This window comes from Phalaenopsis equestris, unplaced genomic scaffold (genome assembly GCF_001263595.1).
Source record: "Phalaenopsis equestris unplaced genomic scaffold, ASM126359v1 Scaffold000428, whole genome shotgun sequence".
Taxonomy (NCBI): Eukaryota; Viridiplantae; Streptophyta; class Magnoliopsida; order Asparagales; family Orchidaceae; genus Phalaenopsis; species Phalaenopsis equestris.
This window is the reverse complement of record NW_018164869.1, coordinates 1,665,918-1,692,288: the sequence shown is the minus strand read 5'-3', so window position 1 is coordinate 1,692,288 and position 26,371 is coordinate 1,665,918. Positions and strand designations below refer to the sequence as shown.

The window sequence follows — 26,371 nt, the reverse complement described above, 5'->3', positions numbered from 1 at the left end:
TAAATGTTAGGAGAAAAAGAAAACCATCGATATATCCCAAAGGGCTATTCCGCCTTATTTTAATGGCTACTACATTAATTTGATCAATGAGTAAATCACATACAACAACATGCCAATTAAATGAGGAGAAGTTCCATACATTCTCCCCAAAGGTGTAAAGCCTTTTAGGAGCACTAAAATTATGAAAAGTAAAAAATAAATTTGATAACAAAAACTTCAAAAACAATTTCTTAAAAGACGTAGAACACTCCCTGGTTGAAACGTTCAATATAACATTCTTTATTTGTAGGTCATCTACAGCAGAAGCTAAAACTTTTTTTCCAATTTGTTGCTTCTCTTCTATTGGACATGCCTATCAACAAGGCGACTTCATCATGGAGTGTAAGGAGCTCTTTCATGCCCATTTTGAATACCATTCGTTCTTAGTCCCAACATTTCAGTATATGCAATGTCAAAACATTGTCTTAAGGTTACGGAGGGAGATAAAAAAAATTGATCTACATTCAATTCTTTCATGTTATTTCTGGTCTCCTCAGACAGGGCAGACCTGACCTTATCAAGAGCCTCTCTTACTACAGATGGACGACATTTAGAATTGTAGGATCGTGTGTTCATAAGCCTACACAAAAAGGATAATGCAAAAAATATAGTCATTTTGTAATCTATACATCAAAAACACGAATACATCAACAAAATTACACAGAGTAAAAAAATACCAACAAAATTGTTTTTTGATGTTATTAAGATGTTATTAAGGTGTTATTTATAGGTTGTTGAGTTGTTTAGGGTTAGGATTTTGGTGTTATCATGGTATTATTTTGGTATTATCATGATGTTATTTCGGTATTATTAATATGCTATTTTGGTTTTTTTTTGTTTTATATTTGTATCATTTTGGTATTATTTTGGCATTAGTTTGATATTATTTAACTAATACTATAGAGTTACTGTGATATCATTTTGATTTTATTTCAGTTTTTTATTTTTTGTTTTTTTGTTATTAACGTATTATCTTGGTGTGATTGAGTGATTTTGGTTTTTCTTTTAGTGATACATTTTATAATTTGAAATATGCATGAAAATACTCTATGATGCAATGCTAATAACAGTTATAATAGACTTTTGAATATAAGTACAAGCACAAACAAAATTACCTAAATGGCGTAGATTGACTCTTTAGCTGTCGGCCTTTCTTTTTCTTACACTTTTTCAATTTTCATCTTCTTACGCTCATTATTTTTCATCTTCTTAGGCTCTTGGAAATCCATCTTCTTAGGCTCCTCAGCATCGAATATATCCCTAGCATGTGATTCAGGCAATGAAAAGCCTAGACGATGGCGAATGAGGAAGAAGCAATGCTAGAATAGAATGAAGCCCTAAAAAATGACGAACGAGGAAGAAACAATGCTCAAATAGAAGAAAACCCCAAAATGTTCTCGAGTCCCGTTGGACGGTTTAGTTTTCGATGCAATGATCCTGACGTTTTAGCACAGACGTGTTTAATTTTCGGTCGCTTGGACGGAATTCGGGTCTGATCGTACAGTAAAAAAGACACTATTTTTCATTTATTAATCGATGAGAGTCGTGAGACCCGCAATGCCACATGACTATTTTTAATTGGCGTCCGGACATAAGTTTACGACCGATGTCCTGACCGAATAATTTCTCGAATGCTCAAACGAGCTTAAATTGAACAAAACTAATATTAATAGATTTTTTTTTTAGTTCAACTAAATTAAATATAATATTGAATCAATTTGAGCGGGACTATGCTGTAATTGGGAGCTGTTGTGGCCTTAGGAAATGGTGGATTGGCTGGCCCGCCTTATCCCTTCAACCATCTTCTGAAGAGAAGATTTCTCCATGATTTGCCCTTAGGAATAAGGCGACGTCTTTTGAGAAAAATTGCCTTGTTCCTGCATGGCGTTGCTCAAGAACTCTGCTGTAATTCACAAGAGCCTCTTCTTCAATTCCTCCGCTTCTTCTACTCAGGTATACATCTTTTCCCTTCGTTCTATTGATCCATAGTATTCAACAGTTTCTTTCATTCTCTGCCATTTGCGTGTTCTTTCAGATGATTTTACAATGCCCTCCATGCTTCACTGTGTACCATTATAGGAGGCGAAATCATTCTTCTCAGGCTAGGGCAGAGGCCTCTCCATCAACCGAAGAACACGGTAAAGATTATATTATCCGATTCTCTCTCACCACTTAGGGTAAAATGCTCGAGGTTAGTTGAGTTATTATAACTCGGAGCCATTGGAAAACAAAATTGAAGTATGATTAACTTGTTCGAATCAGCTGTACATGTTAGACAGGGATTCTTGTTTCATGTATCGAATGTAAATTGGATTTTGGTAACGCCAAATGCATCACAAACCAGTGTCATGAATCTTGAACTGATACTGTAGTTCCTAGCACTTACAGGGTTCGCATAAGCAATGGAAAGATTGAATGATGAGCAATGAATTATAAAATACGCTTCAAACGAAGTAGATTTTTGTTACTATAAGTAAGCAAAACCTTCATGGAGAAAGAATCACAATTTTTTATTTGTAACTTGTTCTTCATGGTCCTTAGTTATGTTAACCTACTTTGCATTTTTGGTTTTGGCAAATTTATTGTTAATTGATGCCCCATATGCACCAGAGCAATATAATCAAAATTTTGTTTTTGATATACATGCGAGCAATGTTCCAACTAGAAAGACATCTACACCAGATATGGGGCAACAAAAAAAAAAGAAAAAGAGAGGATATTTACTTATATACCGCCCAATTCGTATGTATTAACATTTCTACACACCAATTTTATTTTTTACATTGACACCACTCAATTTTTTCATATCATTGCAAAAACTCCACTATGTTAACTTTTAAAAAGTGAAATGCATGGTTAAGGTGGTATGAATGTAAAAAATTGATGTTTAGGTGTTAGATATGTAAATGCATAGAAATTGAGTGGAATGTATGTAAAGTTTCCAAAAAGAAGGGATAACGTTTGATAATATGGGTTCATTTGGTTGTCAGGTTGTTTCTTAGAGAGACCTGGGAGGCGCCAGGCACTTTCACTAGGAGCAATGGTTGCCTTATCACTTATCCAAGCCAATCCTGCATCTCGTGAGTACTTGCTGGTCATCTGAATATTATCAAAAACCATTTCAAGAAACATCAAAAACTTCTCGCCAATGCATCATATAGTGATTTTTTCATTGATGTTGGTTTTCCTAAATAAATCCAATTTATATGTTTCAGTTGCAGCAGAGGTCAAAAAAGGATTTCAATTTGTTTCAGATAAAAAGGATGGATACTCGTTCCTCTATCCTTTTGGATGGCAGGTATTTACCATTTTTAGTTCTATGAGATTTCATCACAATCTGAAAAATTGTTCTTTTAGCTACTCATGTTTAACTCTTATTGCATTGGCTGTGATGAAGAGGTACCAGTTGACAGCTATAATTTCTTATAGATATCAACTGCTCATCCCAGGAAGTTGTTGTCCAAGGTCAGGACAAGGTTTTTAAAGACGTTATTGAACCCTTAGAAAGTGTCAGCGTTAACATGATCCCAACTAGCAAACAAGATATTCGAGAGCTTGGATCTCCACAAGAGGTATGCATTGAAACATCTACTACTAAGCACCCTATTATTTTGTTTTTTTAAATGTATTTGGACAATAGTTTATGAATTGTCGATCTGTCATTACTTAACCATGCGATAATTCCATGAATAATTCTCTTTGCAAGGTTCGAAAGGGGAAATTACATGTAACTACAAGTATTTTACATCCACTTTCATATTCTTTGCCTTACAATTCTACACAGGAAATAGGTATGTATGTAATATTAAAGCATTCACACATAAATAATTGAATATTAAAGAAATTGATACTTCTCACTAATGAAATGAAAGGAAATAAATTACAAGTGAAATATCTTGGAAGATTTGAAAATCATTTAATAGGGAAATTATTATAGAAATAACCACTATCTGTCCCCAAAGTAAATATGTTATTTTTATTAGTGCTCCTCTTATAACGATTTAGTAATCAACTTAGTAGAATATGCAGTGATGATGAAGTATCAGTTGACTAGGCTAGGTATGGGTAATGCAATATGATTAATGATATGTCATGAGTGACAAACATGCTTGTGTAAATCACAGTTACATGATGTCAATATAATTGAATGAAATATCTTTATGCCATAAATTTATCATCCTTGGAAGTTTGTGAACATATCTTATGAATTAAAAGTAGTGATACATTTTTTCTACATTTCACTAATAATGATATTCAAGTGCATGCATAAGTCAACTAAGGTTTAGGCATGCATGTTATCTTTTCATATTTGAGGGAAACGAAAGGAGTCTTTATCAATTAATACTATCTTTCCATCAATGATATTCTATAACAGCATGCCAAATTCATACAATAACCCTAGTTCAATATAAAGGTCATCAACATTCTGCTAGAGTTAATTAACCACTATAAATAGACTCATCATTCATCATCTTGCTTATTGGCCCAATCAACCCTAGCAATGAAATCTCATTCGATAGGGTGTTATTGATGGTTTAATCTATGAAGTATAAGCATTTCAATATACATGTGATATAATGAATAACATGTAAAGGTTGCTTTGAATTATTGAATGTTTTGTTGTTAGATATGTACATACATAAAAATTGTGCTATGTATGTAAATGCCCCTTAAGATATTTAACATTTTTAAATTTTTACGCGTCAACATTAATATTTAGTCTTGTGAGCTACAGGGCTTGATCTAGTAACATTTTTATTATAGGTTGCTGAGGCTTTGATAAGACGGGTGCTAGCACCACCCTCACAGAAAACAAAGTTGTTGGAGGCATCAGAGGTTAATATTCTTTCTGGTATTTAATGCTCGAAGTTTGGCTGATATGGAAGTTTCTTAATGTTCTCCATGTTATTTCATTTGGTGATGCTTGAATATGCAAAATGCTTTATTTTATGAAAAGAAGTGCATCTAGAGGCACTTCTTTATGCTTCAGAAGCTATAGCTTAACAAAAAATTATTATGCTAATGGCAGGAGTATTCATTTCCTCCTTTCTTTATCTTGTAGACAATTTTTTTTTTGTTCTCTTCTTCATCGTACTTTTAAAAATTATGGTAATTCCTGTGCTTTAGCATATGTTCTTTACTTATTGGCTTACATGTGAGAAATGTGTTTTAAAATCTAGATTTTAAGTTAATTCTGGCCATGAAACTATAGACTTACTTTCAAGTTTGTTGCTTATCAGCACAGTCGAAGGTTAAGAGGGAGTGATTCTTTTCCCTTTTTAGATGGTCTAATGGAAGTAAATTTGCAACATTCATTATTATTTCTCAGCTGCATGTGTTAACTTTTTCTGTCAAAATCCGCTTTAAAGTGTAGTGATATCATTTCATTGGAACTACTTTTCCTTGAAAAAAAGATCAATTGCGCTATTTCGCCGCATTTTACCTTTTTTATTGCATGAAGGGCAAGCAACTTTGTTGCAGATGTTTTTTAACGTGATTTTATCTGACAATTCAATGTTCTTCTTTGGCTGGTCTACTTAAATTGAATTTGATTATGCGTTGTGCTAAGCCCTTTCAAGAACTTGTTTCTTGAGTATTTTCCATTGTGAAGTTTATGTAAGGACAGAGAACAAACGTAATTCCTTTCCTTTTCTGAATAATTGTGTATAAGCGTACCTAGTCTTTTCGGCTAATCAAGGGCAATATATTCCCTTTTAAGCTAATCAAATATCTACTTATTTTACATAAAAAACAATGTTAGCAGGCCCGGAGCAGTGATCAAGCTCTAGATTGCCTCGGGGTTCATGGATTTGAGTCATATGTTAATCTTTGTGGTGCAATGGTGAAGTTGTGCGTATCAACCCTTTCTCACCTTTTAATTGGCGGAAACATCGTACTTTGTGTGTGTTTTTGCTGAAATATAATTTTATGATCCTGATCCCCTTCTCAATCAAATATTAGGTAAGCATAAGTTCCATGTGTTTGTAGCTTTAGAATCTTATTGAGCAACTTCAAATTCTTTTCCATATTATGACCCATTCCTCAGTTTGTCTTCCAATGCAGTGATAGTTTTCCGTGCATTATTACCCCTCGAAACTTTGCAATGGAGGCAACTTATCCATTTCTGTAGTCCTACCCTCGCCTGTCTACTTATTTTTTTTCTTGTATTACAACTCTTTAGATTCTATTTCAGTCCACTTAAGAAATAAAGCTGACCAACCTTATTAGGTAAAATAAAAGAGATGCTGTAACATGCATCATCGATGGTCATTCCATTCGATAATTATTATGGGAAACCTATATGGTAAGTTATGCACATGAGCACTCCCAAACTATATACTCTAGTTGGCCCATCAGGTACACTATAGGAAAACTTGTGATTTGCAAAAAAACCCATCACAAAGTTGGTCGTAAACGCGAAGTTGCGATCAATTTGCTTGTCATAGCAACCGCCATTGTTTTATTTTCACAAATATTTTTGCAATTGTTACCATAAATATTTATATTATGCACAACAATTCTAGCTAGTATTTCATTTGAAAAAAAATATAAGAAAAACTTCCGATTAGTATAAAAAAACTATTTATCGTCATCATCAACTTGAATACTACCCACAGCAGTTTGGTGCTAGAACTCCTTCAGTATAGGTTGCACAAACTTCTAAATCTTCGGTTGTGTGACCAGTTTATTGTAGTACTCACACGCCCTAGATCTATGAGGTGGATGGGTACCAATTTCTCGCTTTGGAATGTTCTCCAAAACATGCATGCTTACCTTGGTCGATCTGCTTGGTGCTTTTATCCATGTATCAAGGTCAAACTCATGCATAGGTAAGGTGGCATGGATGTAAAAATTGATGCTTAGGTTTTAAATATGTAAATACATAGCAATTGAGTAGTTTATATGTAAATCTTCCTATTTTTTATTAGTTGCATTTGATAGAGCTGTGTTGACGCATCCGGAAGCCAGGAAATTTGATCAGAAATTATTTTAATCACCATCTCTATAAGATTCTTGGTAGATTTATTGTAGAGCCTTCCTCATTACTGGCGAGTTGAAGGTCCTCTATATCATTATTTCTTTGATATTTATAGATTGAATCTAAGACGGAGTATAAGAAACACCAACAAAAGCAGGGAGAGAAAGACAGAAAATCTCCACCATGTCCATAAATATCGGTTTTTATTTTATTTTATCTGTGAAGTGCTGCTATCTTTAAGAGACCTTTATTTGAGGGAGGCCGATGTCAGAGATTAGGGCTGAAAACCATTTTTCATTATGATCAGTGCATTTATGCACACTTTACAATAAGTTATTGTTAGCACTCCCCGTCAAGATTGTTTAGATATCAGCCATGCCCATTTTGTAGAATTGTGAAGTAAAATCTTTGAGGAACCCTTAGTGCAAATATAAACTGATGGTATTTGATAAAATAAGAAGTATGTAAACAACGTGATCTTGAACTCTTATTGAAAGGTGCCTGATAGTTGACTTAAATGTCAGATTGTTTTGTTCTTACTCAACAAGATTGTGTCTTCTTCTTCATGTTGATTTTATGCACCCAAAAATATAACTCGTGGAACAACCTATATTCTCACCCATCGAGATATTGTCGGGTTTGGCCTGATGGCTTCATGGTTTTGTCATGTTAGTGTAACTTCCCAAGTGGTCACCTATCTCAGGAGTGCTCCAATGCAAGCATACTCAACTTTGGAGTTTCGATCAACTTTGGAGTTTCTATCGAAACCCTAACCGTTATATTAAAAGGTGCCTCAATGTTTAAGAGTTTACCTTCATTCTGCTTAAGTGATTTTACAATCTCCCCTATCTAAGTAGTTGACGTCCTTGTTAGTGCTATTAGCCAAAAATCATCGATCAGGCAGGTAGAATTCAAGAGGTGGCTCCTTCTGATTGAAGAGGGGCTCCTAAACTGTAGCATTTTGTCCCATCTATGGTTCAAGGGTTGGTTCTCATGATGTAGCATTTCGTTTTGTATGACACTTAGTTTTTATCTTCAGACTGATTTAATGTTCTGATATCATAACTCTCACTCATAGAACTATTGTCCACTTTGGCATGATGGTCTCATGGTTGTTCCATTGGTGTAACTTCTCAAGAGGGCACTTGTGGGCTCCAAAACTTCGAAAAGGCATCCCAAACTCTCTTCGAGAGCCTAACACGGTGTGTATGTTAAGTTTTCGGGCAGAATTTTTTAGAAGACAGATGATATAGTAGATAAGACACTACCCAAAGATTTCATCCTCATTTGGCTAGAATTTTAAGATCTGAGGTTCGAGGTTTCTCATAGGTGTAAGCCCCCATAGTTGATTACGCCTCCATATAACAAGATGCCATTTTCGATTAAAACCTGTCATTAGACGCTATGTATTCGGACTTAACATATAATAACAACAAATTAGAGAATTTAAATAATAAAATTATCGCCGTAAGCTCAAAGCAGATGGTGGTGGAAACGGCGATGAACCCAATCAAGATCCCATGTTTCAGTTTTCCCGGGTCTACTTAGTCAGCGGAAGTAGTCGACCCAACCTGACCAAATGATCCTTGTCAGCAGCCATGGGTTGCTTCGTCCAAGGGAACTTTGTAAACCTGGGGTGAATGTTTGTCTACGGGGACTAATCTAAGTCGATCTTAGCTTACAGAGGGTTTTCTGCTCTATCAAATACGCCATATGGTTTAACACTCAAAATGACAGATTGTCATTTGGGAACATACGAGCTACGGTCATGACCAAAATATAATTGTTTCATTTAGCAACAAACCACCCGGTCAGAGAGCTTTGATCATTACCGTTTCTTTTTGGTGTCATTTGGTGGCAATACCATGTGCACAGAGGAGTCCGACCACGTCTTTACTGACATAAAGTTATTTTGAGTTTGAATTTAGTAGTATATTTGATATGACATTGGTTTTTTTTGAGCTTGAATCAATACTATGTTTGTCAACCTCGGCAAACGGATGTGAAGGGCGGATGGATTTTGCTTCAGCTTTTTAGTGATAGATTTTTCATTTAATTATTTTATAGACTTGTGGTTTGAAATTTTAGCTTTTATAAATAGATCACCTTCAGTGAGGTGTACAATGAGTATACTTATTATCGAGGATTTATGTCTTTGAACCCTGTCGACTCCATCTCGCTCACAGAGGCTCGGGTTCATTTATTATTTGAATTTTAAAGATGGACTTTTAGATTTGATTTTGAAAATAGACCACTCATGTTGAGATTTACTATCAACACGACCATTAATCAGAAATTTATGTCTTAACCCTGTCGATTTTGCCTTGCTCACAGAGGATCAGGTTGATATATGTATATGTATATCTTTTGAAACAAAATTTTGAACCCGTCGATTGAGATTTATTATCAATATGACCATCATCAGGGAGTAATTATTTTTGAACCTTGTTATGGTATATGAACCATACCATAACAAGATCAGAGAGCACTCATCTTGGGGTGGGCTTACTACTTAGATGCTTTCAGCAGTTATTCGCTCCGTACTTGGCTACCCAGCGTTTACCGTAGGCACGATAACTGGTACACCAGAGGTGTGTCCTTCCCGGTCCTCTCGTACTAGGGAAAGGTCCTCTCAATGCTCTAATGCCCGCACCGGATATGGACCGAACTGTCTCAAGACGTTCTGAACCCAGCTCACGTACCGCTTTAATGGGCAAACAACCCCACCCTTGGAACATACTACAACCCCAGGTGGCGAAGAGCCGACATCGAGGTGCCACCAGTTTTCTATTTTTTTTTACGACACGCTCTTTTTTCCATTTGTTACCTTTTAGGATCAGTCACGGTCTTATAAACTATACCAATAGTCTAGACGAAATTCTTCATCCAAATGTGTAAAAGATCATAGTCATAATTAAAAGCCGAGTACTCTACCATTGAGTTAGCAACCCAGATCAATATGAAGTGTAGAAACGATCGAAATAAAAAAAAATAAGTAAACTCATCCATTTTACTAAAATGAAGGAAAGAGCCAATAGGGAATGTGGATAAAAAGATCTATTTATATACGATCAAATTATATTTGTTTGATACGCCATTGTCAATATGAATGAACTTTTTAGAAAACAAAATTCAAGAAATTTTATGGAAATTTGTGTTGGATTAGCACAACATGAAGAATAAAACTTTGACATGCTTTTAAAGTAATGCTTATGGTATCTCACCACAAGCTTATGGTATCGCATAAGAAATCATGCTAATGGTATCTCACCAGAAGCATTCTCAATACAAAGTCCTATCGGTTTTGTCTTATTTACAGAGTATGAGATTTAATAATTGAAATAATTGAATTAAAAATAGAATTTGAGACAATTTTAAAATAATTGAAACTAAGGCCTTCCTACCACGTTTAAAAAAAACGTACATAGTATCTTTCGACACTATGGCCCTGGATTTTCATAACCCACAACTCTTAAAAAAAAGCATGCATAGGACTTTGTATTCGTACACAAAAATAAGAATAATGCACATGCAAAGCCATCCCGTCACATCGATATGATGCAGCACTTGGTCTTTACCCTGCCACGCTTAAATAAATGTGCATGAGGCATGAAATACATACAAATTAAAATGCATAACACATAAAAATTTCCCGTCGACAGAATGAGTACAACTTAGTGAATTCAACTAATTTTTTCCAGCACTTGAACCATTCGTGTCCCTCTGTAGTATGGTCAGTTGATTCATCCAAATTCTGTAACATAGCACATCATCATTGGCTCTATGAAGACAAGATCAACAAGCTTTGCGGACGGAATGGCTTTCTTTGCTCTTGTTGTAGTGGAGAAAGGGAGGCGTGAGAGAATCTGCGGCTTTGCTCTTATTGTAGTGGAGAAAGGGAGGCGTGAGAGAATCTGCAGCTTCTGGAGTTCGTGGGTTGGAGCAGCATCTTTGCACCAATTTTGGAGAGAAATAAGTTTGTAGGTGTGCTAAGCTTTGTATGGCACAAGGAGGTTGGAAGTTTGCCGATGGGAAGGTAGGTCGCTGGAACAGAGTAGCATGTGGTTTGCCGTTGGCGCGTCCCGATAGTTTCGCACGGCGTGAGGAGATGCGGCTCTGGTTGTTGTGCCAGCGGGAGTGGGAAGTGGGCCTCATGTGAGTGGGAGATGAAGAAGAAGCCGGAGTTGCGATGTCGGAGGAGCAGGTCGAGTTGAGGTATGACGAGGGGACAACTTCACGACTGCCTGCTTCGCTAAAGAAGCAATGACAGTGAGGTGGCACCGGGTAGAGCAGAGGAGCATGGGGTCGCCAGTGAAGTATTCGGCTTCAGCAGCTTCGACGACGAGAGGGAGAGATGGACGGGAAGAGGAGCTTCGGCTTTGGGGCTTCGAGCAGCGGAGGGAAATGCGGGTCGAGCAGAAGCGGAAGAGATGAAGTGGGATTAGGGCATTCGACTTCCTCCTTCAGCCTAGGGATCGGGAGGGAGATGCTTGTGCGTACTGCGCTCGAGAGCCATGGGAGAGCGGGAGAGGAAGAAGAACTCGCAAATACGAGAGGGGTAGGATTTTGAATGTTTGAATGGGATTTGAAGCTAATGAGAGTGGTAGGCTGATGAGTTTTTTTTTAGAGCGACGAGATATTCAAATTTGATTGATTGGTTTAGAGATATCATTATTTTTGATACGAGCTATATATTAAATAAATATAACTTATGTTGTGCTCCTATTGTTGGTGTTAACCACAATTCACAGAATGTTCTATTTGGAGTCGGATTCTTGTCAGAGGAGGCGGTGGACTCATTTAAATGACTTTTTAAAACTTTTATCATGAGTGATACATCCAATAACAATCTACACTGATTATGATCAGACAATGAGTAGAGCCATAACAGAGATTTTACCAAATACAAGACAGATTATGTTAGTGACACATATACAAGAAATTACCTACAAAGATTCATGCGGGGTGGTGAATAAAATAGTCAGTGATTTTTTTATAAATGTTTGAGCAAATGCGAGGAGTCTGAAGAAAACGTCTGAAGAAAACTTTGATGATACATGGGAGGTGATGATTGAGACAGGTAATCTACATAATAATGTGTGGCTAGATGAAATGTATAAAATTAGACATAAGTAGTATACAACTTTTAATAAGGATGTATTTGAAATGAGAATTTTATCGACCCAGAGAAGTGAGTCAACTAATAACATTTGTCATGATGTTTCAAAACTCATAAGTTTTATTACAAATTATTTTTTGGGCATTGAAAATATCATGAGAACATGGAGGAGTAACGAGAATGACGAAGATTTCAAGTGTGATCTATCTGTGATTACTCCTGTCGTGAAAAACAACTCAATACTGAGGCATGCAGCTGTATTTTACTCAAGGAAGCTGTACACAATGTTTGAGGAAGAATTTATAAACGGATCATGTGGTCTTCAATTTCATGTCTCTCTAAACAATGAAACTGAATTTTTCATTAAGAATTTGGATGAACATATGACAAACACTACTTAGGTGGTTAATTTCTACAGTTTGAGTTTGGATTTTCAATGCAGCTGCAGAAAGTTCGAAATTATGGAACTACTATGTGCAAAAAGAGATGTATATAACAATTATGGATACAAACATCTATAACAGTCACAAACGTCGAATGATATTAAAGGCGACCTAATATTCTAAACACATGCAGAAATTTGCATATCAAATTACTAATAAAACAAAAGGGAAATCCAAAAGCTGAGTAGCATATGAAGGAGTCCATGAAGAAATTGTCATTGGATATTAATGACATATTAATTGGTAAATGTTCTCAATCAAAGAGAAAAAAAAACTGTGAATAATGAATCGAACCTGAATGATCCTGCCAAAATGCAATCTAAAGGAATATCTAATGTCAGACTAAAAGAGTATTCAAAGAGAAATAAAAGAGCAGAAGATATATTTCCACAACTCAAATCCTTTTTCATATGCTTCATCAAACGACAAGTTTTTCACCCATAACCACTGTATACATAAGAAAGCAAAAAGATGTTTCAACCACCGAAGAACCAAAATAATTACAATGTCATCCACCCATATGCTTACTGCCTGATTTTTTAACACAAGTAGAAATATAATGCAAAATTATGAGCACAATGTTTAATTTTTTAATTGTTCCTGTTGTACTATGTAAATTTTTTGTTACTGTTGATACATGGATATATGTTTATTCTATAACACTAATGAATTTCTGATACATAGATATGTACTGTTGATACATGGATATACACTGCAGAATTTCTTTGCTCTACGGACCTGAGAATCTTACACCGCCATGATGACGGATTAAATACATAAGACAACAATGCCTCAATGGTCTTCCTTTTAAGATTTTATTGTTTGATTTTAAACTACATATAAAATGAGTTCAGGTGATACACTGTAGACTTTCATATCTCTTTCAATGCCACCTTTCATATCCTAAATCTCGTCTGCATATGAGATATTAATATAACAACAAAATATGATAATTTAATACTGGTGAATAAACTTATGAAGATGTCAAGATAGTAGTCTTTCATATCTCTTTTAATTTCACCTTTCCATATCCCAAATCTTGTGTGCAGAGGAGATATCAATATAACAACAAAATATGATAATCCAATACCAGAAGAATAAGTTTATGTAGATGTCAATATAACAATCTTTCATATATCTTTCAATGCCATCTTTCATATCCCAAATCTTGTGTGCAGATGAGATATCAATATAACAGCAAAATATGATAATTCAACACCAGATGAATAAAGTTATGAAGATGTTAATATCTCTTGTTTCCTTTTATATGCATAAAATTTCTTTCCTACTTAATATCTATATATTATCTCTTGTTTACTTACAGTGGTATTAACCACATCTGCTATGTTCTTTTTCTGATGTCGAAATTCAGAAGTGTAAAATATGCTAACAATGCAGTTTTGATCTCCTTCAATTCTCTTACATAACCTGTAACTGGAACTGGATGATAGGACAATTTAATTGTTCTATATTATGTAATAAAAAAAAAGAATAGTAAGAATTTGTTTATTAGGGTGTTTGATACTTAAGGTTATATAATCCATTGGTTTGATGAAAGTGGGTTTGATAAATGAAGTGATGATTCATGAATGTGATTTCTATTATGTTTTCCTTGAAAAAAATACTTCAAAATTTTTGGGCACAATAATGTAAATGCGAACTTGATTATTAAGTTGGAAGCTTAATTTTTGTTATACCCACACATAAGAAGATGGGACTATAAATATAATAATAAAATCTCACATATGAAGATGATAACTATAAATACCATAATAAAACCTAACATATGAAGAATGTTAAATAATAATATTTTAAAACTGACAATCATTTTTTTCTCCCTAAAAAATATGAAATTTTATACCATGATAATGAAGTTATGAGGCTCGACAACAAACAATGTTTACATCACTTAGTTAGTTATGTTTATGAATACAAAAGTAATATCAAACATCTCTACCACTCATTCAAATTCTTGCCAAACATTGATTAAAATGAGAACCAAATTATTTCAAAACATTCAATAAAAGTAGAACTAAATTCTTTACAACTATTCTATAAAACTGTAAATAAGTTTTTTACAACCATCCAATGGAACCCAAAATAATTACAACCATTCAAAAACATTCAATCAATCTGCAACCAAAATCAAGACAACCATTGGAGCAGTTACAGAGATGTGTCATTTCAAAAGGTTAACATCACCACCAAGCTCCCGTAAGTGGTGGAAAAAAACTGTCCAGAGTTTCATAAGGAGCCATTTTATCAACTCTGCAATCATATTATACCCAAAAATAGTTCCATAAGAAGCTAACCTTCATAAGGATTGAAATATCAAGACATGTACATATTTTAAGTAAAAAAAATAAGAGTAAAACATCAAATATCTAAACTGTCAGAAGATGTTGATCAAGTATTAGATGCTGAGCAAACACAAACCAATAACCTCATAAAAAAATATTTTTTTTATGGCTCTTGCATTTATCTCTTTTTATGGCTCCTGCATAAAATAAATCAAGTTTAAATAAGTGAAATCAAGAAATTATGAAATAACAATGTTTAAATACTAAATTTAAAAGGATAAAGGAAAATAAGTGAATAAGAGTAAATCAGTCAGCTTAAACCAAAACATACATGAAACAAACAAAATATTACAAAATAATAAATGTCAAACAAAGTTCCAAATTCAAACATGAAAGTTTACTTGGATTTCATTCTTTTTCATATTTCTCGATTACAACCAAAACTCTTCCTCTAAAAAATAAACCTCTTAACCGACTGTCATACCATCCATAAAATATGTTGAATTCTGTAAGAATTCACAAAATTAGATGAAACATGTGGAAACTATAATGAGTGAATAAATATCAACATAACAATTGCAATATAATTATGAGATTTAAATGAGTGGAGGGACATTTGAGAAAAAATTTGACTTCAACATCTAGATATCTCATGTGTTCCGTTTCGTGGCCTTCTAAAAAACACCTGCATGACATTTCAAGCAGTCGTAAGAGCAATTCTGGAAGAAAGATATTTGATGGTTAAAAAGTTAAAATGCTTATTAACATAAACTTGTAATCATTCCAAAAGAATTATGTTCGTGACAATGCAAATTTTCAAATCTCGTTGCCTATTTTTGCTCTAAATGATGAAATAGATTTCTGTTATTCCAAATAGTCTTTTCAATCGGTTCTATTTTTCTGTACTATTGTTTTCATATAGTTACAGACGAAGACAATACAATCAAAACTATTGCTCTACATCGAAATGCATTTGACCATTACAACTTGCCATTTACTCAGATCAGCCTGAAACGCTTTCCCGACTTCCCTCATAAAATGTTTAAACTGCACATTCAAATGTAGAAATGAATGAACAATAGAATAAGACAATGCATAAAACAATAAACATTGTCTACTTACAATGACGTCGGTGATATGCAAATGCATTCTGCTGGGTAATGCGTCATATAATCTCCATTTGCGCTCTTTTATTGCCTTAATTAGCAGTGTCCAATGCTGATTATTGATTTTTGGTAGTAAAAATAACTCCACATTCTCAATAGTATCCTTTATAATATGATGAACAAACCTTTTAACATTGTCTACTTTGTTCAGCTGCATAAAAAGAACATATCGCATAAAAATAAAGGGTCATGTTAGATGTATTTAGGTGTATTCTAGGACACGTGAATTTCAAAATTTACCCAGTGACATGGAGACACATATAAGTACGATCTATATAGCTGCAGTGCGTTGCATCTCTTATTTCTATATACATAGTAAAACCGACGACTTGTTCATTTTTTAACCAACCGTTCATGTGGAATTCATCAAGATAACTTTGAGTTAATGACTCATGTCCCATCCCATATTACTAAGTCATCTCTGTATTTCAAATACATAATTTTTATCACAAATAAATACAAAAGTAAAACAAAAAACTAATAAAAAAACATGGTACACTAACAAATCAGTGAATTTTCTACAACAGAGATCAATTGTTTCTCGCATATAATCTGAAATTTGTTGTCTAACGGGAAAATCGACCACCAGTGCTGCTGGACAAATCTATAAGACAAACAACTAACATTATATAGTGAGAATATTAAAGTTCAGAGTGTGAATGTTTCAAAGAAATATTCTATACCTTATCAGAGTAGTTATCATCAACATGCTGCCTGTCCACTTGGTCATGATATTCCTCTTTATCTTCAAATTCAGTCGTTTTTTTGAGAAATTGTGTTTAATGAACTTCTTTTGCTTCCTTAATATGTATAGTTGGTGGATCAGAATTAATGTCGTCAGTTATAGTTTGCTGTACAACTGTCGATTCCTCTTTTCTACATCCTCAAGTTCTTCTTTATTAGATGGTGGTTGATCAACTTGGTATGCGTCCCCTTTATTTACAGCTTCATCCTTTTAATTATTGGATGTTGATAATTGAATTAGTAAACAAGAATTTTAATGGATGATGCTTTGGTGCAGACTTCAACCTCTTCAGCCGCCTTCTGTGTTGATTTTTTCCACTTCTTCCGTTCGAAAACCATAAATGGGGAACTGAGAAGTTTTTTTCTTCTACCATATTTTGTCTTATTCTTTTGAATTAAGCTTCATAGTGGGGGCTTTTTGATCCATTTCCTTGGAAATTCCCTACATGGTTGTTTTATTGCTTTTTGTAATTCTTTTACTTCACATTTTAACCCTGTCATTGTATTTTCTAAAATTTTCAGACGATTATAAACTGAGTATTGTAAGTTCAAGAACAATTTATGATGATTTTTAAGTAATTCATGTATTTTTTCAAAACCAATACGAGAGCTAGTATGTGAATATGTATCACCATGTGTTGGTTGATGACCGATATGATAAGGAACTATAATAACAATCTCAACGAACGTGGGTGAATGTGGTCGGGATTGAGTCTCCCGTTGTCGGAGATACTTCCCAGGACTGGATGGTTTTTCAAGTGGAGAACCAAGTAAACGATGCTCACTATCTTTTATTTCAAGGAAATAATCATAAACCTGCAGGATATTACATACAATCAAAGTCAATCAAAGTATCACGTGAGCATAATAACATTTTCTAGGGATTAAGGAAATAAATAACTCACCTTGACGGATTTGAGCCACTTAAAGGCTAGTTGAATCTTTACAGTATTCCACCTCACATTTATTGGTCACCTCAGCATTCGTGGTCTAGCCTCAGACACTATTAGGAAGACCAATGACATGTGCTCATAAAATTAGAGCTGCGTGAAACATGATAAAATAATTCATTGCTATGTCCAAAATTATGAAATGAACTTTTAAGAGTTATGTGCCGTACACAAACCGTTAGAAGCAAGACAAAACCAGTAATGTATTGCAGTGACTGATTCTTATTTTCGTGGCACAGACATTCAATTGTTCGGTCAGAAATCTACTTACTGTAGCTAGCTAATTATACGCTGTAAAAGTTTCTATATTTTCGCAAATAGAAGACAATTTTTTCAACACTCTAAAGTTGTTTGAAGGAAAAAGTAAAATTGACATTAAAAACTTGATTAATAATTGCAAAAGGTTATAAGAGGCTCCCCTGGTGAAAAGTTGAGTAATGCGGTTTTTATTTGTCTCGCATCCATACTACCAGGTTGAACATTACTCTAGCATGCAGGTAACCCTTTATTGGGCATGCCTATCAGGAGTACAACTTCGTCTAAATCAAATTTGAGTTCTTTCCCACCCAAGTCGAATGTCATTCGATCAATATCCCAACAATTTATTATGTGTATTGTCAGAATATGATCTTGAAGGTACGAGGGGAGTTCCAAAAATTGAGCCAAACTCATGACTTCCAATTTATTCCGTTTGTCCTCGTCGACTAATGGTCGGACCTTTTCAAGAACTTCTTGTACTGCAGATGGACGACATTTGCAATTTATTGATTTTGCGCTAAAGAAATCTGTAAAAATACAACAAAATAGTTTAAGATCAAATAAAAATCCGAATGACGACAAACAGGGTGAATTTAAAAAAAATTCAACTTTAACTTTTCAGTATCATTTAAAAATTGCCACATTAAAAATTTTAGTATCAATTATTTTACTGAAAAGTTAATGAATTGCAGATGTCGTCCATCTGCAGTACAAGAAGTTCTCGATAAAGTCCAACCATCAGTCGACAAGGATACATGACATAAATTGGAAGTCATGAGTTTGACTCAGTTTTTTGAACTTCCTTCATACCCTCATGATCATATTTTGACAATGCACATAATAAACTGTTGAGATATTGAATGAATGATATTCAACTTGAGAAAGAAAGAACTCAAACTTGATTCAGACGAAATTGCACTTCTAATAGGCATGCCCAATAGAGGGTTATCTGCAAGCTGGAGTAATGTTTCGCCTGGTAGTATGGATGCAGGACAAATAAATACTACACTAATCAACTTTTCACCAGTGGAGTCATCTCATAACCTTTTGCGATTATTAATTATTTTTTTAATGTCAAATTTACTTTTTCCTTCAAACAACTTTAGAGTGTAGAAAGAGTTTTCTATTTGTGAGGATTTAGAAACTTTTACAACGTATAATTGACCAACTACAGTATGTGGATTTATGACCAAACAACCGAATATCTGTGCCATAAAAATAAGGAAGGATCAGCTACTGAGATACATTATTGGTTTTGTTTTCCTTCTAACGGTTTGTGTACTGCACATAATTTTTAAAAGTTCATATCATAATTTTGGATATAATAATGAATTATTTTATCATTTTTCATGCAGTTCTAGTTTTATGAGCACAGGTCCTTGGTCTTCCTAATAGTGTCTGACGCTAGACCACAAATGCCGAGGTGACCAATAAATATGAGGTGAAATACTCTAAAGATTCAACTAGTTTTTAAGTGGCTCAGATCCGTCGAGGTGAGTTATTTATTTTCTTAATCCTTAGAAAATGTTATTATGCTCACGTGATACTTTGATTGACTTTAATTGTATGTAATGTCTTGCGGGCATGTGATTATTTTCTTGAAATAAAAGACAGTGAGCATCGTTTAGTTGACCCTCCACTTGAAAAACCATCAAGTTCTGCGAAGCATCTCCGACAACGAAAGACTCAATCCCGACCATATTCGTCCACGTTCGTTGATGTTGTTACTATAGTTTCTTATTATATCGGTCAACCAACAAATTGTGATATATATCCACATACTAGTCATCGTATTAGTTTTGAAGAAATAAATGAATTATTTAAAGGTTATCATAAATTGTTTTTGAACTTTCAAAGCTCATTTTATACTCGTATGATAAATTTAGAAAATATAACGACAAAGTTAAAATGTGCAGTAAAAGAAGTACAAAAAACAATAAAACAACCAGGTGGAGAATTTTCAAGGAAATGGGTCAAAGAGTTCCAACTAGGAAACTTAATTCAAATGATTAAAACAAGAGAGGGTAGAAGAAAAAGGCTTCAAAGTTCTCTATTTATGATTTTCGAACGGAAGAAGAGGAAAAAACCAACGCAGAAGGCAGCTGAAGAGGTTGAAGCCTATGCCAAAGCATCATCCAATAAAATTCTTGTTTGCTAATTCAATTAATAACATTCAATAATTAACAGATTGAAACTGTAAATAAAGGGGAAGTAGACTAAATTGATTAACCACCATCTAATAAAGAAGAGCTTGAGGATGTAGATAAGAGGGAATCGACAATTGTAAAATAAACTATAACTGACGACATTAGTTCTGATCCACTAACTGTACATATTAAGGAAACAGAAGAAAGTAATCAAACACAATTTCTCAAAAAAACAGCCGAATTTGGAGTTAAAGAGAAAAATCAAGACCAAGTGGACTGACAATATGTTGATGATGACTACCCTGATAAGGTATAAAATGTTTTCTTAAAGTATTCACACTCCAAACTTTAATACCCACTGCTTGTGTTATATGTCTATCCAGCAGCACTGGTGGTCGATTTTCCCGCTAGACAATAAATTCTAGATTATATGCGAGAAACAATCGATATCTGTTGTAGCAAATTCAGGGACTTGTTAGTGTACCATTTTTTATTTGTTTTTTGTTTTACTTTTATATTTATTTGTGGTAAAAATTATATATTTGAAATACATATGTGACTTAATAATTAATATGGGAGATGTGTTTTTAACTCGACGTTATCTTGATAAAATCCTCATGAACTGTTGGTTAGGAAATGAACAAGTCGATTGTTTTTCTATGTTGATGGAAAATAAGAGATGCAACGCACCACAACTATATAGATCGTACTTATATGTCTCCATGTCATTAGGTAAATTTTAAAATTCACTTGTCCTATAGTGCATCTAAATACATCTAACATGACAATTTGTTCTTATGCGATATGTTCTTTTTATGCAGCTGTATAAAATAGAAATGTTAAAAGGTTTGTTCAACACATTATGAAAGATACTATTGAGAATGTGAAGTTACTTCTGCTACCAATAATCAATAATCAGTATTGGACACTGCTAATTGGGGCAATGAATGAGCGCAAATGGAGATTATGATTCCTTACCCAACAAACTGCATTTGCATATCATCGACGCCATTGTAAGTAGACAATGTTTATTGCTTTATGCATTGTCCTATGCTATTGTTTATTAATTTCTACATTTAAATGTGCAGATTAAACATTTTCTGAGGGATGTCGGGGAAGTGTTCCAGGCTGATTTGTGTAAATGACAAGTTGTAATGACTAGAGACATTCTGGTGCAGAGCAATAGTTTTGATTGTAGTGTCTTTGTCTGTAAATATATGGAAACACTAGTACATAAGAATATAGCCGATTGGAAAGAGTTTGGAATGACATAAATTTATGTCATTATTTAGAACAAAAATATGATACGAGATTTGTAAATTCACATTGTCACGAACATAGTTTTTTTTTGGAATGATTACAAGTTTATGTTAATAAGCATTTTTCATCTTTAATTTTTTAGCCATTTAATACCTCTCTTCTATAATTTCTCTTACGACTGCTTGAAATGTCATGCAGGTTTTTTTATTGAGAATGTCACGGAACAGGGCTTAACACATGAAATATCTAGATGTTGAAGTCAAATGTTTCTCAAATGCCCCTCCACTCATTTAAATCTTGTAATTACATTGCAATTGTTATGTTAACATTTATTTCTTTATTTTAGTTTCCACCTGTGTCATCTACTTTTGTGAATTCTTACAAAATTCAACCTATTTTATGGATGGTATGACAGTCAGTCAAGAGATTTATTTTTTAGAGGGAGAGTTTTGGTTAGAAATCGTCGGGACATAAGAAAGAACATGAAGTCCAAATAGGCTTTCTTATTTGAATCTGGACTTTGTTTAACATTTATTGTTTTGTAATCTTTCTTTATTTCATATATGTTTTGGTTTAAGCTGACTAATTTACTCTTATTCACTCATTTTTCTTTGACCTTTTAGATTTAACATTTAGACATTGTTATTTCATAATTTCTTGATTTCACTTATTTAAACTTGATTTATTTTATGCAGGAGCCATAAAAAGAAATAAATCAGGAGTCATAAAAAAGATATATTTCTTTGTGAGGTTATTGGTTTGTGCTTGCTCAACACCTAATGCTTGATCAACATCTTTTGACAGTTTAGATACTTTATGTTTTACTCTTATTTTTTTTACTTGAGATATATACATGTCTTGATATTTCAATTCTTATGAAGGCTGACTTTTTATGGAACTCTTTTTTGGGTATAATATGATTGCAGAGCTGATAAGCTTGCTCCTTATGAAACTCTGAACAGTTTTTTCCCACCACCTGCGGGAGATTGGTGGTGATGTTAACTTTCTGAAATAACCCATTTCTGTAACTGCTTCAATGGTTGTCTGGATTTTGGTTGCAGATTAACTGAATGCTCTGAATGGTTGTAAAGAATGTATTGTGGTTTCCATTGGATGGTTGTAAAGAACTTATTTGCAGTTTTATTGAATGAGCGTAAAGAATTTGGTTCTACTTTTATTGAATGCTTGGAAAGAATTTGGTTCCAATTTAACTCAATGCTTGACAAGAATTTAAATGAATGATATACATGTTTGATATTACTTTTATTCATAAACATAACTAGCTAAATGCTGTAAATATTGTTCGTTGTCAGACCTCATAACTTCATTATCATGGCATAAAATTTCATATTTTTGAGGGAGAGAAAAAAAAGGTTGTCAGCCTTTAAAATATTATTATTTAACCTTTAAAATATTATTATTTAACCATTCTTCATATGTGAGGTTTTATTATGGTATTTATAATCCTCATCTTCATATATGGGGTTTTATTATTTTATTTATTGTCCTCATCTTCTTATGTATGAGTGTAATAAAAATTAACCTTCCAACTTAATAATCAAGTTCGCATTTGCATTATTGTTCCCATAAATCTTGATCAAGGAAATCATAATAGAAATCACATTCAAGAATCATCACTTCATTTATCAAATCTACTTTCATCAGACTAATGGATTATACAACCTTAAGTATCGGACACCCTAATAGACAAATTTCTATCATTTTTTATTACATAATATAGAATAATTAAACTGTACTATCATCCAGTTCCAGTTATAGGCTATGAAGGAGAATTGAAGAAGACCAAAACTGTATTATTAGCATCTTTTACACTTTTAAGTTTTTGCATTAGAAAAGGAGCATAACAGCTGTGGTTAGCACCACCTGCAAGTAAACAAGAGATAATATATGGATATCAAGCAAAAAAATAATTTTTTGCACATAAAACACATAAAAGGAATAAAAGGAAACAAGAGATATTGACATCTTCATAAGCTTATTCACCTGATATTGGATTCACATATTTTATTGTATTGATATCTCCTTTGCACACAAGATTTGAGATATGAAAGGTGGCATTGAAAGAGATATGGAAGACTGCTATATTGACATCTTCATAAGCTTATTCACCTGACATTGGGTTATTATATTTTGCTGTTGTATTGATATCTTCTCTGCACATAGGATTTGGGATATGAAAGATGACATTGAAAGAGATATGAAAAACTGCATTGTATCACCTGAACTCATTTTATATGTAGCTTAAAATCGAACAATAAAATCTTAAAAGGAAGTCCGTTGAGGCATTATTGTCTCTTGTATTGAATCCGTCATCATGACAATGTAGGATTCTCTGGTTTGTGGAGTAAAAAAATTCTACATTGTATATTCATGTATCAATAGTATATATCTATATATCAGAAATTCATTAGTGTTGTAGAGTAAGTATATATCCATGTATCAGCAACAACAAAAAAATTACATACTACAACAGGAACAATTAGAAAATGGAACATTGTGTTCATAATTTTGCATTATATTTCTACCTTTGTTAGAAAATCAGACAGTGAGCATATGGGTGGATGCCATTGTGGTGATTCTGGTTCTTCAGTGGTTGAAATCTCTTTTTGTTTTCTTGTGTATACAGTGGTTATGATTGAAAACATGTCGTTTGATGAAACATATGAAAAAGGATTGAAGTTGTGAAAATATATATTTTGCTCTTTTATTTCTCTTTCAATACTCTTATAGTCTGACATTAAATATTTTTTTAGGGCGCATTTTGACATGATCATTCAGATTCGATTCATTATTCACAGGATTTTTTTTTGTGTCCTTGACTGAGAACCTTTAATTGATATCCAATGACAGTTTCTTCATGGACTCCTTCATGTGCTGTCCAGCTTCTGGATTTTTCTTTGCTTTATTGGTAATTTGATATGCAAATTTCTACATATGTGTTTGAAATATTAGGTCGTCTTTAATATCATTCGACGTTTGTAACTGCTGCAGATGTTTATATTCATAAATGTTATATACATCTCTTTTTGCATTTTCAAACCATCTCAATAAGAGATATTTATCGGGTATCTTCTTAATATGTTGAAAGTTCAGAACTCGTAGAGAGTGTGCACATAGTAACCCCATCAGTTCGAACTTTCTGCAGCTGCACTGAATATCCAAACTCAAACTGTCGAAATTAACTACCCAAATAGTGTTTGTCATGTGATCATCCAAATCCTTAATGAAAAATTCAATTTCATTGTTTAGAGAGACATGTAATTGAAGACCACATGTTCCATGTATAAACTCTTCCTCAAACATTGTGTACAGCTTTCTTGAGTAAAATGCAGCTGTCTGCATCAGTATATTGGTCTGCTTTTCGCGACAGGAGTAATTACAGATTGATCATACTTGAAATCCTCGTCATTCTCATAACATAGTATATTGGTCTGCATCAGTATATTGGTCTGCTTTTCGCCTCCATGTTCTCATAACATTTTCAATGCCCAAAAAATAATCTGTAATAGAACTTACGGGCTTTAAGACACTATGACAAATGTTATTGGTTGACTGACTTCTTTGGATCGTTAAAATTTCCATTCCAAATAGATCCCTTACTAAAAGTTGAAACCATTTATGTCTAATCTTGTACATTTCATCGAGTCACACATTGTCTTGTAGATTACCTGTCTCAATCATCACCTCCCATGTATCATCAAAGTCCTCTTCAGACTCACATTTGCTCAAATATTTATAAAAAAAATCACTGACTATCTTATTCACCACCCCGCATTGAACCTTTGTAGGCAATTTCTTGTATATATGCCACTGACATAATCTGTCATGTATTTGACAAAATCTCTGCTATGACTCAACCCATTGCCTGATCCTGATCAATGTAGATTGTATTCGATGATTATCACTCATGATACGAGTATAAGTTTTAAAAAACCATTTAAACGAGTCTACTGTCACCTTTGACAAGAATCCGACTCCAAAGAAAACATTATGTCAATTGTGGTTAATACTTATTATAGGAGCACAACATAAGTTATATTTATTTAATCTATAACTTGTATAAAAAATAATGACATGTCTAAAACAGTCATAATCAAGCTTAGATGTCTCGTTGCTAAAAAAAAAATTCATCAACCTACCACTCTCATCAGTTTCAAAATCCCATTCAAACATGCTATCCTCAACACGTTCCGCGACGACGGACTTAATAGTCTGTTATATTGCAGTTACAATCAAGTTACACGAAGGGTATACTCTTGGTTTCGCGGCGACGATATTATAAGGAAGTTAGGCTATACACGCGGTACCGCTGCCTGAGTGGGGAAGGTTACACATGGGTTACAACGAGATTACATGCACGTTACTGGAGGCCGACCTTGGGAGGTATTGCATGGGTACGACGAAGTTACAATCAAGTTACCATCACGGGTCGAGTCGACGGGTCACGCGCGGCAAAACACCTATTTGTTTTATAAGTTACTAGTGGTGGGACTGCCGATGCATACGTGGCCTCCTAATTGCTATAGTACGCAACACTGCGTATATCTTACGTACGCAAACTTTTCCTGGAAATTAGGGTCTGCTATTTCTTCGGCTGAGATAAAAGAGAAAAGAGGGGGTGCATTTTGGATAATATTAGTTTTTTTCTCTTTTTATCTTTTTATTTGGTTTATGTTTTTTTTTTATTTACTGCCAAATGAGTTGACCAAATAATGGTGGAGTGTGGGAAATGACCCGTTTGAGTTGTGTAAGTAGTCCGCGAAACATTTAATATTAAGTTAATGATATATATATATATATATATATATTAAAAAAATTGACGGCAACATGTGCATGTTTACCTCATATGTGTTTATTCGACCCAGATGAATTTGAACTCGGCACAAATGGGATTTACGCCGAAGCTGTCAACCAACAGACCATCAGTTGAACACATAACGAGAAT

General features: G+C 33.8%; 1 protein-coding gene across 1 annotated transcript in view; it reads left to right on the top strand.

The window, feature by feature from the left end:
* The first annotated feature begins 1,783 nt into the window (after nucleotides 1–1,783).
* Nucleotides 1,784–26,371, top strand: part of LOC110027576 (psbP-like protein 1, chloroplastic) — a 28,683-nt gene continuing 4,095 nt past the window's right edge. The window contains exons 1-6 of the mRNA XM_020729065.1: nucleotides 1,784–1,992; nucleotides 2,075–2,177; nucleotides 3,030–3,119; nucleotides 3,255–3,337; nucleotides 3,489–3,611; nucleotides 4,804–4,875. Coding sequence (XP_020584724.1) covers nucleotides 1,921–1,992; nucleotides 2,075–2,177; nucleotides 3,030–3,119; nucleotides 3,255–3,337; nucleotides 3,489–3,611; nucleotides 4,804–4,875 — 543 coding nt within the window. The 5' untranslated portion in view covers nucleotides 1,784–1,920. The remainder of the gene's footprint in view (nucleotides 1,993–2,074; nucleotides 2,178–3,029; nucleotides 3,120–3,254; nucleotides 3,338–3,488; nucleotides 3,612–4,803; nucleotides 4,876–26,371) is intronic.